The 16602-nt window shown below is 36.0% G+C and overlaps 1 protein-coding gene across 3 annotated transcripts in view; it reads left to right on the top strand.

Annotated features, from left to right (window-relative positions):
* The window catches only part of MAPK10 (mitogen-activated protein kinase 10), a 165123-nt gene that overhangs the window by 71039 nt on the left and 77482 nt on the right, over positions 1–16602 (top strand). For all 3 annotated transcript variants that reach the window (XM_061191550.1, XM_061191551.1, XM_061191552.1), the window contains 3 exons: positions 11191–11320; positions 15393–15451; positions 16293–16431. In XM_061191550.1, coding sequence (XP_061047533.1) covers positions 11191–11320; positions 15393–15451; positions 16293–16431 — 328 coding nt within the window. The remainder of the gene's footprint in view (positions 1–11190; positions 11321–15392; positions 15452–16292; positions 16432–16602) is intronic.

Below are 16602 nucleotides of genomic sequence, written 5' to 3'. Positions count from 1 at the left end.
CGTCTAGGTGGTCACAAAGCACTGAGCTGATCTCCCTGTGCTATGCGGCTGCTTCCCACTAGCTATCTATTTTACGTTTGGTAGTGTATATATGTCCATGCCACTCTCTCACTTTGTCACATAAACTTCAGTTTTGCCACCTGAACAGTAGCGTTACTAAGAGTGCCTATCTTATAAGATTATTGCATGCATAAAACTTAGCAACCCGGGGATTTTCCTGCCTAAGTTAATGACAACCTGTGCTATACAAATCATAAAACTTCTTGTTGGAAGAAACCCAATCCCAGTTTCTATGATTACTTGAATAATGCCACAATAAAATCAAAATTGCCTATGCATAATCTTGTTTTGACTTAGAGTTAACAATTATATCAAGTCTTCACATTTTGGGTTTACCTAGGCTTCACATCAGTAGCTATCAATATGAGGATGAATCTAGTTGATCTTTCCTAAAGCGAATCTGGTAAATTATTTGCTATTAGGAAAATATTTACTGGTGGATGAAGCTACAGTCTTATTATTGTTGTCTAGAAATGCTAATAAAATTTTGGTGAAAAGAAAACAGCCTATTTGTTAATCTCCCACTTTTTAAACTGGAGTCTTTGTGCTTCAGGGTAAGGGCTGGACAGGGAAGGGTGCTGGTGCAGCATGCCAGGGACACTCAAAGCCCCATGATAAATATGGCAGGTGTGCCTGGAACTCAAATTTCATGTGAAGACTGAAGTATTGATGGGGAAATGAAATTTTATATTAAAACAAATATAGATATATATGGGATTAAAATAAAAATTTTACATGAATTTTAAAGATGAAGCATATGACTTCAACAATATGTGATTTGACTCATGTTTGTAGAAATCTTAGACCTATAATTCACTTTGCTCTACCATTAGGAGTATTACGATCACTGATTAGTTTACTTGTTTAAAAAATACTTATTTGGGGCCAACTATATGCCAGACACTGTACTACACTCTCAATGTAAGCAAAGGTGAGTGAGTCTCATTGCAGCATTATTTACAAGAGCTAAGACATGAAGACAACCTCAGTGCCCATCGATTTTATAAAATATTCCATTTTATATAATGGAATATTATTCAGACCTAAAAAAGAAGGGAATCCTGCCATTTGTGTCAACATGTATGGACCTTGAGGGCATTATGCTAAGTGAAATAAGTCAGAGAAAGACAAATACTGTATAATCACACTTATATGTGGAATCTAAAAAAAAATTGAACTCATAAATACAGAAACAGATTGGTGGTTGCCAGAGATGGGGCTAGGAGTGGGAGGAGGGATAGGTGAAGGTGGTCAAAAGGTATAAACTTCCAGTTATAAGACAAATAAGTCCTGGGGATGTGATGCACAGCATGGTGACTATAGATAACAATACTGTGTTGTATATTTGAAAGTTGCTAAGAGAAGTTCTCATTATAAGAAAAATTTGTAACTAAGTGAGGTGATGAAATGAATGTTAGCTAAACTTGTTGTGGTAATGATTTTGCAATATATACATATATCATATAATTTTGTTGTGCACTTTAGACTAATACAATGTTATATGTCAGTTATAGCTCAGTAAAACTGGGGGAACAATGGTGATCAGAATTCAGGTGGCTTCTGCCCTCATTGAACTTACAATCAAGCAGCGTGGCAGGTTTTTTTAAGTTAAGCTAACTTAATTTTTGTAACAATTTATGAGGTTCTATTAGTTATTTTATTAATGCCGTGTTACTTCAAGACATTTTCTTGATAGGTGCTAAAAATGAGCAGGATCCTCAGACACAAAATAATGTGCCAAGGATGGCCCAATTTAGATGTAATGAGATTCTATGAGGGTGGTGAGGTGCAGATTGTCGAGAAGCAAGAGTTAATGTTAGGAGACCATTTAAGGAACAGTCTCTGCAGTACATGTAGCTCATGGTAGTGGAAATGGAGTTAGAGTTAAGTGGATTAATTTGAAAATTTACATTGGAAGTAAATGCAGACCTTCACGAATTGGATATGGGGAGGAGATGAGAAGAGAAGATCAAGATGACTTCTATACCTGAGCAAATGATGTTTAAGAGAGAAACAGGTTGAGAGAGAAATCAGAGGTTTATTCAGTTATGGACATATTAATTTTCAGGTAATTCTGAGACAGCCAATTAGGGGTGGTCAGTAGATAGCTGTATATGTGAGTCAGGAGCTTTGAGAAAGATGTCTTAGCCAGATAATATCTTGGCATCTCGAGTAACACAGCATTAAGTTAAAATATGCTGCTTCGTTTATTTGAATTTTGTCCTTAACTTATATAATGCCATTTTCCTAACATATTTAAAGCTCTGGACATAAACATCTAGCAATGGCAAATATAATTCCATGCAACAAACATGTAAGGGATACAGAGCTAAATCCTTCAGGATTTTGACCGCTAAGGATGACAACAACTTTGAGGATAGCAAAAAAGGTAATAAAAGACAATATATGATAAGTATACCATAATGATCGTACAAATAAACTATTGCGGATATAGAATTCAATTTCAAAAATATCAGCCCAAATATCAGAGTAAGGGAAGTGAATTAAAAAAAAGATAAATAGTAGACAAAGAGGAACATAGCAGTAACAAAGGAAAGAAGCCCAGGGGCTGTAAATAATAGCTAATACACATTTTCAGAGGCAAGAGACATTGGGGGTCATCCACTGTTAGCAGTGCTTCCCCAGTTGTCAGACTAAGGGAGGGCAATCGTAAATCCAGAAACGCTGTGCTGGGGCAGGTGCGGAGGAAGAGAGAGCAGGCCCATGGGCTGGGCAATGAAGCTTATTCCTGTCATAATTATATGTCCTGTGTGCAGGAACTGTTTGAGATTCCTGTGCGTCACTTAATGGATCTCATTAATTTGGCAGGTGTCAAGAAACAGTACCAACCTCTGAGCCAAAGGAACATCTTACTGTCTTTAGTTCCGTTAATTTTGGACATAGCACATTTTTACTACATGGCCAATTTGATAGTTGTCATTTCAGAGTAGAGTTACTTGTACAAACAAAGATGATGTGCTCCATAAACTTCCACTCCTTAGCTAAGTCTGACATCATCCAGGGTCTGATACTCACCTAACCTATGTGCAGATTTATAAGGAAAATCTTAGTAAGATGAAACTATTAAATAGAAATCAGACTTTGAATTTTATTGCCAGGAAATGACCAAAGGTAAGAATGTAGCAATAACCCTGGAAGAGCAGTTCCTTACTTCTGCCTCTTCCATCTTGTGGAAACAATGTGCAAAAACCTCTTGAACAAGAAAACACAGTGACCATCAGTAGCAGGGGACCATATCATTTATCTCTAAGTCGGGAAAATTTGACAGTGAAAGGGCACACTAAGATACATTGGTGGGTGTCAAAATAGTGCTATTGAAATTTGTTTAAATTAATTAAAAGAATACAAATACAAGTAAAAATTTTAAATGTATTTATATAGATTACCTAAATATTAAAAATATAACATGAGACAAATGACTGTTCTTCATATATCTTCATGTATTTTAATCAACTGAAACTTCCTAGTCCTATCTGTTTGTAAAACAGTTTCACTGGTATTTTTCTGAAGAAGACTTTTTTCAACATGATTTTATTGTTTGATTTGTTCAGTTTCTTTCTTGCTTCAGTTCCTTCCACCACATTTCAGTGTGCTTTTATTTGCAAGTATTATTTGTTTATAATAATAGCTATTCCCTAAAATTTCAACAGTTGAAATATTGGGATGCTCCATTTACTGAATACTATGGTTAAAGATTTCTAAGAGATTTTGGGGGAAAAAAAGCATCTGAAATTTAGGACTTATTTATAAAAAGTTATTCCTCAATCAGAATTATAAGGGGTGCCAAGAAGTGCTAACTGCCTGGCTGAAGCATCTTTATTTTTTGATTCAACATAATCTTTGTCTCCAAAATTTTGTGATAAAGTTATTCCAACCACGTATATATTCTATTTGCAAATCTTGGCACATACACATTCTATTTTGATTTGTAGAATATTGCAGTTTGCTTGGACTCAGTGTGAATTATTTTTACATCACAACCACTCTACTATAGAAAATCAAACTGTTACTGAAAAGTTCTGATTTTATATTTGAAGCATTTGATATAAGGCAGGTAAAATGATTTGGTAAAATGATATAAAGCAGACATAATTTAAATGCTTTCAAAATTATTTTTCTGCTAATGGAGGCAACACATTAACAAGCTGTTGCTTAACTTTTTGTACATATCCCAAAAAAAACCCCTTGGGATAGAAAATAAGCAAAATTAATTTAGAAGAACAGTCATTTGATCTAAATGAAAAGTCATGGTTTAAATGCATTTTTTGTAGGTGCATGTGTTAAATTATCGTCCTTGGAAACAGTCTTCTTAAAATAATTACTAATTTTGAAATAGATACTGATGTTCCTTTAGGAGAATTATTTTCTGGTTTTCATTAGTCATGCCCAAGAAAACATGAGAAATAGTATAGCATACTATTACTATTATATATATATACTATATATACCATATTACTATAGTATACTATACTATATATAATATATATACTATATATACACTATATTACTATATAGTATATATAGTATATATATACTATATTTATATAGCATATAGTATTTTAATTAAATATGCAGTCTCAATTTTATTTATTTTTGTCAAAAGGGTTTCTTGCAAAGTTAAAAAAGCATTACTAAACACTAAAAAGTAAATAATTATAGATTTATGTCACACAAATGGCAAAATCAGTGTAGCAAGAGTATTCTGACTACTCTCTATATCCTCACTATATGCTTTATAGCAGGCTGACCAGCCTCTGTGCCCTCACATATTTCATATCAAGCTAAACTCTAATTTCCCAAGTTTACTACTTAGCCTATCACATAGCAGCCTGGCAGCTTTGTGGATTTTGTAGTTTAAACCATGAGCTGGATCATACATGGGTGGTGCACTGAATGGTCACTAAGGGCAGCAGGGTGACATTGAGACAACTTGTCACAAAGATAAAAGAAGATCAAGAGAGGCAGCACTTGCATGCACCCTATCACTCCATCTCACTGAGATGAAGAAGTACCTCTTTGGGAGCCTTCAATTCTTCACTAATGCCATCAACCTGATTTCCAAGAATATGGTTGCCTTATGCTTAGGGTAACCATCTTCTTTACTTTCATCTATTTTCTGTGGTGATGAGTTTGTTTAGCTAGTCCCACATTCATTATCCATGTGGTAAATCTTTGTGTGATCTCCCCCATCACTAGTTTGCTGAAGGGCTGTAAAGTACTAATTCAATTTCTAGTGTTTGGAAGAGCTGCTGCTTTTGGTGCTATCTTTCAGGGCTTGGCTTCTGAGCCCCTTGCTACCCCTGCTTCAACTCTGTTGTCCATAAAGTGTGAAGTGGTGTTGATTAGAATCTAAATAACTAGGCTTGGTCACATAGGTTAGTTTGTTGCATAGGTGAAATGGCTTTCTTGGTGTTGAGCTCTGAGCCCAGCCACCTTCATCCACAATGGGACCCTGCCTTTTGCTTAGAAAAAGATTCAGGCGAACTCCACAGCTTATTGCTGTATTTGGTCATGAGTTACTGCTTGTCAAATATTGCATTCCCCAGAAAATACACTTTGAGATGGTGAGCGTATGCAGGAGATTTATTAGGGAGTGTTTTGGGGGTTTACAGCTGTGGAAAGGAAGGGAAGGAAGCAAAGTCAGAAGTTCAGCTGCAATGAAATCTCAGTGGACGCTTCAGCTGACCCTTTTGGGAGTTTTGAAGAGGGAATGAGCCTTCCTAGCTGTCCTGAGCTGGGATGAGGTGGCCAGGCTTTCATAATCCCAGATTTATTAGTCGCTGATTGAAGGCTGCCCAAGAAGAGAGTGTAACTTCAGTTGGGCAGCTCTTTTCAGCTGAGTTTATAACCAGCGGGGACTAAGAGCTGAGAGGCTGTGTGCCAGCAGCATTCCCAGCAGCTGGGATAAAAAGTCCTTTATTCCTGAAGGGGAATCTTAGCAGTGCATCACAGCACCTACATTTCCCTTTGATGCACTAATGGATTTCTATTATTGGCTTTTTTTACAACATGCTTAGAAACAATTTGCAGAAAATGGACGCCAAAAGTGCCTAGGGCCCATGAGAGTTATAATGTATTCCTGAAACTGGGATATGCCTACTTCTAGACTTTCCATTGTATGATATAATGAAGATCTTTAATAATTAAGCCACTATTAGTCATAATTCTATTACTTGTAATCAAAAGTATCTCTAACAAAATATAACCAAATTGATATAGCCAAGCAATTCAATGACAAATTAGTCCAAAAAATCAACTGTTGACTTTTGATATGGGGATTAGGGAAAGCCTCTACTGAGGAGATGATATTTAGGCTGAAACCTGAATTACAAGATGGAGTCAGGCAAGTGAGGATGTGAGAAGAGCATTCCTGACAGAAGGAACAATGCAAAAGCCTTGAGGCAGAGGTGATTTTGCAGGTTGGCCAACATGTTTCTCTGTGGTGGAATCAGTGTCTTGATAGCATGTCTAAGGACTATAATGTTTGGGCATGAAAGTGAGATATTTGAAGGCACGAGGTAGAGATTTTTTGATAGTTTTCAGTTAAAGTCCAGGCCTTTGGTAAAGGTCAAAGTGAGAACATGGGAACATGGGAAAAGAACAGTGAAGGGTGCAGCGTATATTCCAGGACAGAATTTGGCTTGCCCAGCTATGGCTTAAGATGTTTAAGGTGCTCCAATGATAAGGTTTTTTAATTTTTATTTTTTAAGACATAAAGTTCTTCTCACAATGCCTAGGGATTTTTTAGTTATTTTTTAAATTTTTTGCCCACAAACATGTTAATATTGATCAAGAACATTTTAAATGTGATAGGGAAGGGGAACAAGAGAAATTATCAAATAAATAATTATGACTTAGGAAGAAGAAAACTTTGCAACAGGTTGTCTGCAATTTCCAGAAGGAAAAAAAATCAAAACAACTGATTTTATGTTGAGAGTAAGACTTACCTACAGGGATGTGTGTGTGTGTGTTTATATAAATACATTCAAGGAGGTAAACATAGCTTTATTGCAACATAAAATTGGATTAAATGACAGGAGCATAACAAAAGGAGGCTATATCTTTCTCTCATGAATAAACCTGGTAGACGTGGAAGTGAGTATGTTAAGAAATTGCTAGAAAATTTTCAGCATAATTGCTGGAAAGTTGCTAGAAGTTGCTGAAAAACCTTCATAAAGATTTATCTCTTTTTTTACCGGCATGAAGGGAAAAAAAAGAAAAGCCATTGAAAGAAATAAAGTAAAATTCTATAGTCCAAGATTCAAAGAAAGAAGGACTTCAGAGTAACAAAAAACTTTCAGACATTAATTTGTGTCTATGCAGCAACCAGTGATTCCAATTTGCAGATGTATTTGCTAAACTGCTGCCAGTAATCACTGAGGAATTACAGAAAATGGGAAAGACTGTAGTGTCAGCCAGGGTTCATGGCAGGAGACAGAAACATTATAAGTAGGCAAAGATTTAATACGGTAAATTGGGTGCTTGCAAATCACTGGAAGGCCTGGAGAAGTGAACTCTAGTCTGGGCTTCCTGGAAGGACTCCCAGACATGAGAGAGATGAATCACCATGGGAGCCCCAACCTCTGAGAGTATCCTAAAAAAACTGAACTTCTGGAATACATGATTGTAACCGAGATTTGAAAATCACAGAGCTGGAACTGTGCACTCATTATTACCATCATCACTATCCATCATGCTGGTGACTGGGCTCTGGAGACCACTGTTGCCTCTGCTTCAAACCATCTTCTATCCCAGAAATCTGGAAAATGACATGAATCACTGCTTCAGAAGAAAATTTCACATCTTCCTGAGACCATGCTTGCTAACTAAGAAATGTTAGAAGATGACCACCCTCACTTTTGCCTTGCAAATCTCCCACGGTTGCATCTACCTGGCAGGACGATATTGGAATCCAGAATACTAGCTGCAAAAGCATCTAGGAATTGTATGTGTGTCTCTCAAGTCTCTTCAGTACAGGAAGGCATGATACAAGGGGGTAAATGGAAGTTCAATGGGCCAAACCACCATATTCCATACAACTGTAGATAGGCGAACGTTATTTCTTTAGAAGGAAGAAGGAGGTTATAAGAGACACCTATTGAACTTGACATTGGTCCTAGTATTGGTTAGAAAAGATACCCTGTGAGTCATTAAGAAAGGATGTAGTGATGACTGGGAATAGAGGTTTCATTAAAAACAAATCACACCAAATAGCTTATTAAAGTGGTAGGTAATAGAACTGTATGGCTATACGTGTCTGGATGTTAACAAGGCTTTTGTCCCAGACTTTTATAACGTAGGACAAACTTGTGAAGTGTGCTCAGGATAGTGATATAGTTGAATGGATCTGTAATTAGTAGAAAGATTAAAAACTGCTGATTAGTAGATACATGTCCAATTACAGCAGATAAATATAAAAAAATTATATATATATTTTATCCTGCCCTGCATTACACAATGACTCCAGCAGGACATTGAATTTAAAATAGTAATAGTCATTATTTATTGAGTGCACACTCTAGGCAAGGGGCTGTAGATACATTACTACCTCATTTACTCCTTATAACAATCTTGTCAGGTTGTTATTACCTCCATTTTTAAGCATGTGGAAACTGATGTCAGAAAGTGTTAAGTGGCTTGCTCATAGCTTCACATCTAGTAAGCAGTAGTGCTGAGATTCAGATCTAGAATTTCTTCAAGAAAGAGGTACCAGAGGGAGAGAGAACATCACAACATTTCTAAGAGAGACTGGCCGGAACCTGCCAAGATCCCCAGAGGGCAGCATTTTCTCAGTCATCCCACATGGGCCTACTGTCTCCAGGATCTGTTCAGTATCTCAGGGACTCAAACTCACATCGACAAGCCTCACTAAAAGCTCACACATGAAACCAGATTCTGATTTATTAAATTACGAGACATGCAATAGTCAAGCTAACCAAATATGGACAGAATTCTTGTATGCAGAATTCTGAAGGAGAGCCTGATGAGTAGAATTTTGACTGCAGAGGATAGAATCAGACTAAAGAGACACAGATCAGATTGCTAACTGGCTGTAGTCTCTGACAGTCACAGTAGGGATATCCACCTGGCTGACTGGATCCCTGGACCTACCTGAGAGCGCACTTTCTTATTTCACCAGGCAGTACCAGAATTTACCTCTCTGACTCCTTCCTAGGCCCACATGACTAATTGCTATTCTTTCTTTAGATATTTTAATGACTTCACCTAAGTTGTTTTGGCTTAAAATTTAGTCTTTCTCTTTAAGGTGACTGTTCTGATCACTTTCCTGCTGACACAATTTCTTAGCTTCAGAAAGCAAGTTTAAATCCTGTATTTCCAAATTCACTGTTGCCCTTGTACACTACCTATAAGATGTATGCCCATTTGACTCTTTACTTGTGCTGACATTGATAGGTTAACAAGAACAGAACGAACACAAGAATAGAAGTACCAGTGCTAAAATACAGAGTTGAATAGCAGCACAAGTTTTTAAAAAGACAGTATTTCTAATTAGCATAGGTTCACTGTGAATCAATAGTGTGTGATGCATTTATCAAAGAAACCAGGACAGACTTAGCTGTATTAACTGTGTCAACAGAATGAATGAGCAAGTGAATGAATGAAGGAATTGGTAGCCTTTCCCTAGTCTTCACTGACACTCCATGCTTAGAGTAACAATGGCATTTTCAGAGGACATCCACAGACTGGAATATATTCAGAGGAAGCTGACCAGATGGTACTAGGACTTGAAATCACACTCTGACAAATGGTGGTAGGACCATTTAGCTTAAGAAACAAAAGGCCTAGGGGGGAAATAAGAAAAGCTAAGAGTTATTGAGCGCTTACTGAGTGCTTATAGAGTAAGCCAGATGTTGTGCAAGGTCCTTTAATGGATTTCAAACATTATGGGCTTGTCATGATGAAAAGGGAATACTTTATTTTGAGTTGCCCTGGAAGGCAGGGATGACAGTAGTTAGTAGAGATCACAGAGAGACAACTCTGTTTATTAGAATGATGACATTTCTAACACTCAGAGCTTTCCAACAACAGAATGAGCTGCCTTTATGTAAAGGGGGTCCATGTTTTTGAAGATGCTCAAGCAGAAACTGGTCAAAATTTGATGGAGACGTTTTGGAGAGGAATAAGTATTAAATGGAGGCATGGACAAGATGAAGTCTAAGACTTTGTCCAAACTTCTCTTGTGAGTCTATTTGCAATACAGTGAACCTCTTATTTATCTTTTAGTTTAGTGGCATGAGCCCTAAATGGTTAATGTCACTTCCAATTCAATAGATCTATAGGATATTGATTGCTCCCTTCTTTCCTAGCAACAAAGACAAAGTCCAGGACAACCCAAATTTGCAGAGATGGAAAAAACTTTGTGAGTGGGTTCATTAGGTATAATATTTAGCAAAAAGAGATTCACTTCCTCATTTGATCCCTAGACCCATGTATTCTGAGTATGGTAGAAACATAAAGCATGGTAAATTCTTCTCAAATGGCTTGAAAGCTTCAAATGTTAGTAGCATTCATTTCTGTCTTTGTATTTAAATGTAATGATTTATGCTTCTGAAACCCTCTCTGACTGCATTCCTTATTTCAAGCTTTGTTATTGTTAATGAGTGCACTTTGAGCATCAGCCCACCTGCGCATTCATGGCAATTAATGTCACACCTTAAAAATTGGTCCTGTGAGTGGGGAAAGAATGAATGTCTACTGAAAACAATCAAAGAACAGTAAAGTTTCACAGCTAAATATAACATATTAGTGGATGAGAAATTCAAGCCCAGAGAGATTAAATGACTTGCCACAGTCGCATGGCCAGTGGGAAAGTTGAGCACTTTTCTTTCTTTTGTCCCCGACTCACTGATGAAATTACATGCTGTTTTCTTGGCAAGATACTCTTTTTCTTTTCCTAGCAGGTAGAATGTTTCTATACTAGTCACTCTTACGTCTTTATTTACAGCCTGATTGACATGTGGCTTGAGAAGCAGGTATTTGAGTAGGATTCCAAACTAGTATTTTCCTTATCTGTATCTTTAGTTTGATAGGCAGGAATTCTAAGGGCTCCTTTGTTCTTAATTCTGGATTGCTCTTGGGTCTCTGCAGTGCTGCGTATGATGCTGTTCTTGACAGAAATGTGGCCATTAAGAAGCTCAGCAGACCCTTTCAGAACCAAACGCATGCCAAGAGAGCTTACCGGGAGCTGGTCCTCATGAAGTGTGTGAACCATAAAAACGTGAGTTCTTATTTTAAACCTCTGGTGGTAGGAGGTGGTGAGATTGGGGAAGGAAGATCAGTATGCCAACTTGAGTAGGAAAGGCTTTCTTTACTTTGCAATTTTTGCCCCTTAAGATTGTTTATCCTGCCCATATGCTACATTTGCTTTCATTGTGCTCATGGTAGCTTTCTTCTTAAAAATCATCTGAAAACCGTATGGCATGGAGGGGATGAATCTGATAGATATTTCCCTGTTAAGAAATTAACCATATTTGGTTATCTTGCTCCAAATTAACCAGAGAACTTCATGCATTTCCAAAAAAAAACAAATAAAAAACATCCAACAAACCAAAACAAAACCAAAAATATCTTAAAGAACAATATGCTATATTTCTTTATAATAATTTAAATTTAATTATTAACTGGTGAAGATTTTTGTCTCCGTTTACTTTTAGCTATAGTCTGGCAGTGTCCTCCAACTGTTCAGTGTATACACTGTGCTTTGGCATCTTGCTTTTTGCAGGGTTGGGCAAACGTGCAGGGACATATCTGCAGCGTACTTCAGAACAGGCTTGTCAAGAACGTTTCACATTGGAACTCAGTAGGGAACACCATTACAGGGCTTTCTTCACTTCAGATTATAATCTTCTTCAAACACCGGCAAAGGCCTCTAGAATTCTTTCTGTGCTCCTGTTCTTCTTAGTAAGGATAAATGGGAGATAATTCTTATTTTAATAAAGACAATTAATAAATAAATTATAATAAATATTTTATATATAATTTATTACATATAAACATATAATAAAATTAATTATTATAAAACTATAATAATAACTCCTTATAAAGTTTTTCTTGAGTATGAAAATCACAGAATACATGAAATTATCAGTGCAGTTTTATAAACAGGTGAATTTGTCATAAGGCACTAAGTAGAAGCAAATGTATGAGTGTTTAGTTGAAAGATATTTAAAATACAAATATGTGGATTTAGGCCCAATGACAGTGTTTCTTTTTCCCCCTATTACTCTACTCCAATGACTTTTTAGTTCAGTCACTTGACAGTTAAATGAATACAATGTGCCAGGTATAGATCTAGATGCTCTAGATGCTAAAAATACAGCAGTGAAGATAAGAGAGACAAATCCCTGCCCATGCGGTGCTCAGGTTCTATTGGGAAGAGAAAGGCAGTCTACAAAATAGGTAGGTCAATGTTTAGAATGTCAGATAGTAATAAGTGCTACCAAGGAAAACAAAACGAAGAAGAAAGATAAAAAATACTGGTCAGTGCAGAGTGGGTAGGGTTACTCTTTTAAATAGGTTAAGCAGGAAAGGCCTCACTCAGAAAGAAAAATTTTCTGAGGTACGTACCCATCTCTGATTTGGCCAGGCAAGGAACGTGATACTTCGAGAAAGGAATATAGAAATGTTAGAAATGATGATTCCTAAGAAAGATCATTCTGCTAAAGCAATTTGTTCTTTCAGTATGTGAAATAAAGGCAGGAGCAAGATTAACCACATGACCAATGCAATCTATTTTTATGATAGCAAAGAGGATGAGAAATACCATAGGCAATGGAAGATGGATGGACACAAGCAATGAAACAACTGCATGGGAAGATTTAATAGTTTTTTGTTTTCATATATTGAATATTTAGATTTCCCTAATCCTCCCTCCAGCCCCTATAATGCAATAAATACATCGTGGAGAAATTCCCACTTACTTTGCCAATTTGAGGGAATCATACTCCCCATTCTTGACTGGAATATGGGGGTTCACATTTATGATACCTAAAAAGGATTTCCAAATTGAAATAATAATTTGTAAATGGCATCCTACCTGCTATGTGTGTATGTGCATATGTTTGTGTATGTACATATGTTTGTATGCATGTATGTATATAAATCTAGGGAAATAAATTTCTGGAACTTGTTAACAGAAAGGAAGTTCACTGACAACCAAATGCAAATTCCACATTAGTGCTTGTAATACTAACTACAAGCAGTCAGAATGAAGAACGCTGGAAATGCTGTGGAAAGTAATGTAAAATAGTGAAGCAATCCCAATTAAGTTTTTAATAATAAAGAAGACAATCCATTTAGAAAATGAACACAATTCTAGGAAGTGATAGCTGGTATGATTGTGGGACCATGACAGACGTTGATCCACATTTTAAGATGTTGGAATAAAAAAAGGAACTGAATCAGATTCCTGCCTGAAAACGTTTGAACTAAAATGGAAATACCTGTGATGGTCTGTTTCTAAAGATAAGATTTTTAATTGGTTATTAATAGGAGTTAGGATTTATAAGGGATCAAAGAAAGAACAGAGGAGAAATACTCAGAGGAAAATCAAAGGCAATGAAGGTGTTAAAACAAGGGCATAGAAAAGGGGAATACAAGAATATATAGTGGGGAATTTACTCTTTAAAATAATAAACCTTGATTTATTTAACATTGTAATGCTATTTTCTAGATTAATTTAGATTACCTAGATTATTTATTCACCAGATAATATGGATTAGCATTTTTTCATCTTTAAGGGTTGTTTGTATGTGTTGTGTGTGTGTGTCCCACACATGGTCTCTGATGTTTTTGTTTGAACAAGTATCAAAATGAATTACTTTCTAATATTAAGTACTATAAAAACAGGCTCACATTTCCAATGAGAACTGTAGACATTTTTCAATACACACCATAACTAAGTATACAGAATAGCAAAGCACTTTAATCACAAGTTTTAAAAATATTTTGAGGGACTTCCCTGGTGGTCCAGTGGTTAAGACTCCATGCTCCCCAAGTAGGGGGCCTGGGTTTGATCCCTGGTCAGGGAACTAGATCCCACGTGCTGCAACTAAGACCTGGCACAGCCAAATAAGTAAATAAATATTTTAAAAAAATATTTTGAAACAGTTTTATTTCCATACGCACATTCCATGCTGCAAGGTTGCTTCAGAAGAGATAATCTCATGTTTTTTGATATGTTATAACCATTACCCTGTATATATATATGAAAGTATTGGATGGTGTTGTGATTTTTTTTCTCAGTAATTCCTCAATAATTGGAAACTACTGAAGGCCTAAAGCATTCCTTAGATTGACTGCATTTCTCCTATGTTGAAAATCATTTTGTTTTGTTTATTACTTCGTGTTTCTATACCACTTATGAACTTTATTGAAATTCATTAGCTCATGTTTTAAAGATGTGCAAATCTTAAACTTGTTTTTGTGAAATGGTTGCATCCATCCTATGAGTAGAGGATTGTTATCTATATTTTTTATTTTTATTTCCCTCTGGCACTTTAGTACAGAATATTTAGCTGAAAGACAATTTTGAGTTATTTATGTATGTAATCTATTTGCATAAAACAAAGGTTTTTTCCTTTTAACATTTACTTATGCTAGAAGGTAAACTTCTTTACTACCTAATATATAAAATAACTAAAGCAGGAAACAAAAAAGTTAAAAAATCATTTTTATAACTTAAAATACATTTGCCATTAAATTCATCATTGATATCATCCAAGATATACCTTTCCCCACACATACCACTGGAGAATTAGTTTAAATAATATTTGAGTGTGAAATAGAAGCAAAAGAAACTAAAATAACAACACAAAAAAATCTTGACTTAGAATACCTCCTTAACGTAGAACATCTCCTTGACTTAAACACCACCTTTTCATTTGGAGGAAGACATAGACTTGCTAAGTCTTGCTGGTTATTTCACTGCTGCCTTACTTTTCTTACATGGCTTTTCCTCTTTTTTGTTTAGTTACATTACAACCCTATATTTACTAAGGAGAATCACACTCTAAAGCAATATCACAATCATATATCTTCTATGACTCTTTTCTCTGCCTAAGAATTTGAGCTTTTTAATTGCATTTTAACCTGAAGACAGATTACATGTCCTTTCTGAATATGTTTTTGAATGTTCTCTGAGACAGTTCTAGAAAATTTTTCTGACTTTTCTATATCCACCATAGCACTAATATGTGACTTTGAGTTGGAATAAGTGCTTGTTTAAATAATTCATTTTCTCCCCTTTTCTTTCTCTCCTTCTTCTGTCCCTTCCACTATCTCTTTTCCAGATTATTAGTTTATTAAATGTCTTCACACCCCAGAAAACGCTGGAGGAGTTCCAAGATGTGTAAGTAACAAAACTCATGAAGGAAGGGGGAGCATGACATTCAAATAACTCAAGTGATATTGACAAAAATCAGATGAATGAAATCCCTTGTAGAGATCAAAGGGAGGTAAGAACTGGCGGCAAATGAAAGGGGTCCAGTGACAGGAGAGAAGGTTCTGTTTCTGCTGTTCTTCCTGGAAAGACACTTCTGCTACTTTCTGGCCTTACGGCTCTTTGTGCTTTGTTGCCCCATGTTCTTAGTTCAGTCAGAATCAGGGAAGGCTTACTATTTATTCTATATTTTTACTTATTTTTAATTTATTCTGTGAGCTTTCTAGAATGAGTCAATTCACTTTGAGAAATATTAATGACGGACACGATAAAAAATCATCCTTAATCTTTCTTTCTATTTTTGTGGTGCCTTTGATTTTGTGCAAAAAACCTTCCAGAAGTATAATGACAATAAACAGAGGAGAGGAAGTGAATCCTAGCACGTTGTCTTATTTAACACAGATACCTTGCATTTAATGGAAGATGCTATTCTGAATTTTTTTTCTTATTTGTAATCATAATACACGGGAAAGAGTTCAGGGAATTCAGGGTAAAATGAGAACAAGATGAAGGTACAAAATATATGAACAGGAACCACACACTAATAAATGCTACTTCTATTAGCATCTTTGTGGTAGAGTTACCATGGCCAACGTGCATGCAGTACTTGGAGGTTTTTCATATACTTAATTCAGTCAAAAGTTGAGCTGGGAAGTTCGGAAACTTATAGATTTAGGAGAGGATCCTGACTTGTTTGAAGGACTTCACATGTCTTGTGACTTGGAACTTACAATGTGGATTTACCTTGCAGTTACTTAGTAATGGAACTGATGGATGCCAACTTGTGTCAGGTGATTCAGATGGAGTTAGACCACGAGCGAATGTCTTACCTGCTATACCAAATGTTGTGTGGCATCAAGCACCTTCACTCTGCTGGAATTATTCACAGGGTAAGAATACTTAGTCCAGAATTATAATGAAGATGCTTGTGGAGAAGAGAAAGAGCAACTGTAGATTATTTTCTTTATGTAGGGGAGCTTGGTTAAATATAATGTACTTCATTTATTTTACTATAGAATTAGCACATAGTTCACTAATGTGTAGGAGGAGACTTTAGCACA

The sequence above is a fragment of the Eubalaena glacialis genome, chromosome 5, assembly GCF_028564815.1.
Source record: "Eubalaena glacialis isolate mEubGla1 chromosome 5, mEubGla1.1.hap2.+ XY, whole genome shotgun sequence".
NCBI classification, from domain to species: domain Eukaryota; kingdom Metazoa; phylum Chordata; class Mammalia; order Artiodactyla; family Balaenidae; genus Eubalaena; species Eubalaena glacialis.
Note: the sequence above shows the minus strand (reverse complement) of the source record. Positions and strands in the feature narration are given on the sequence as shown.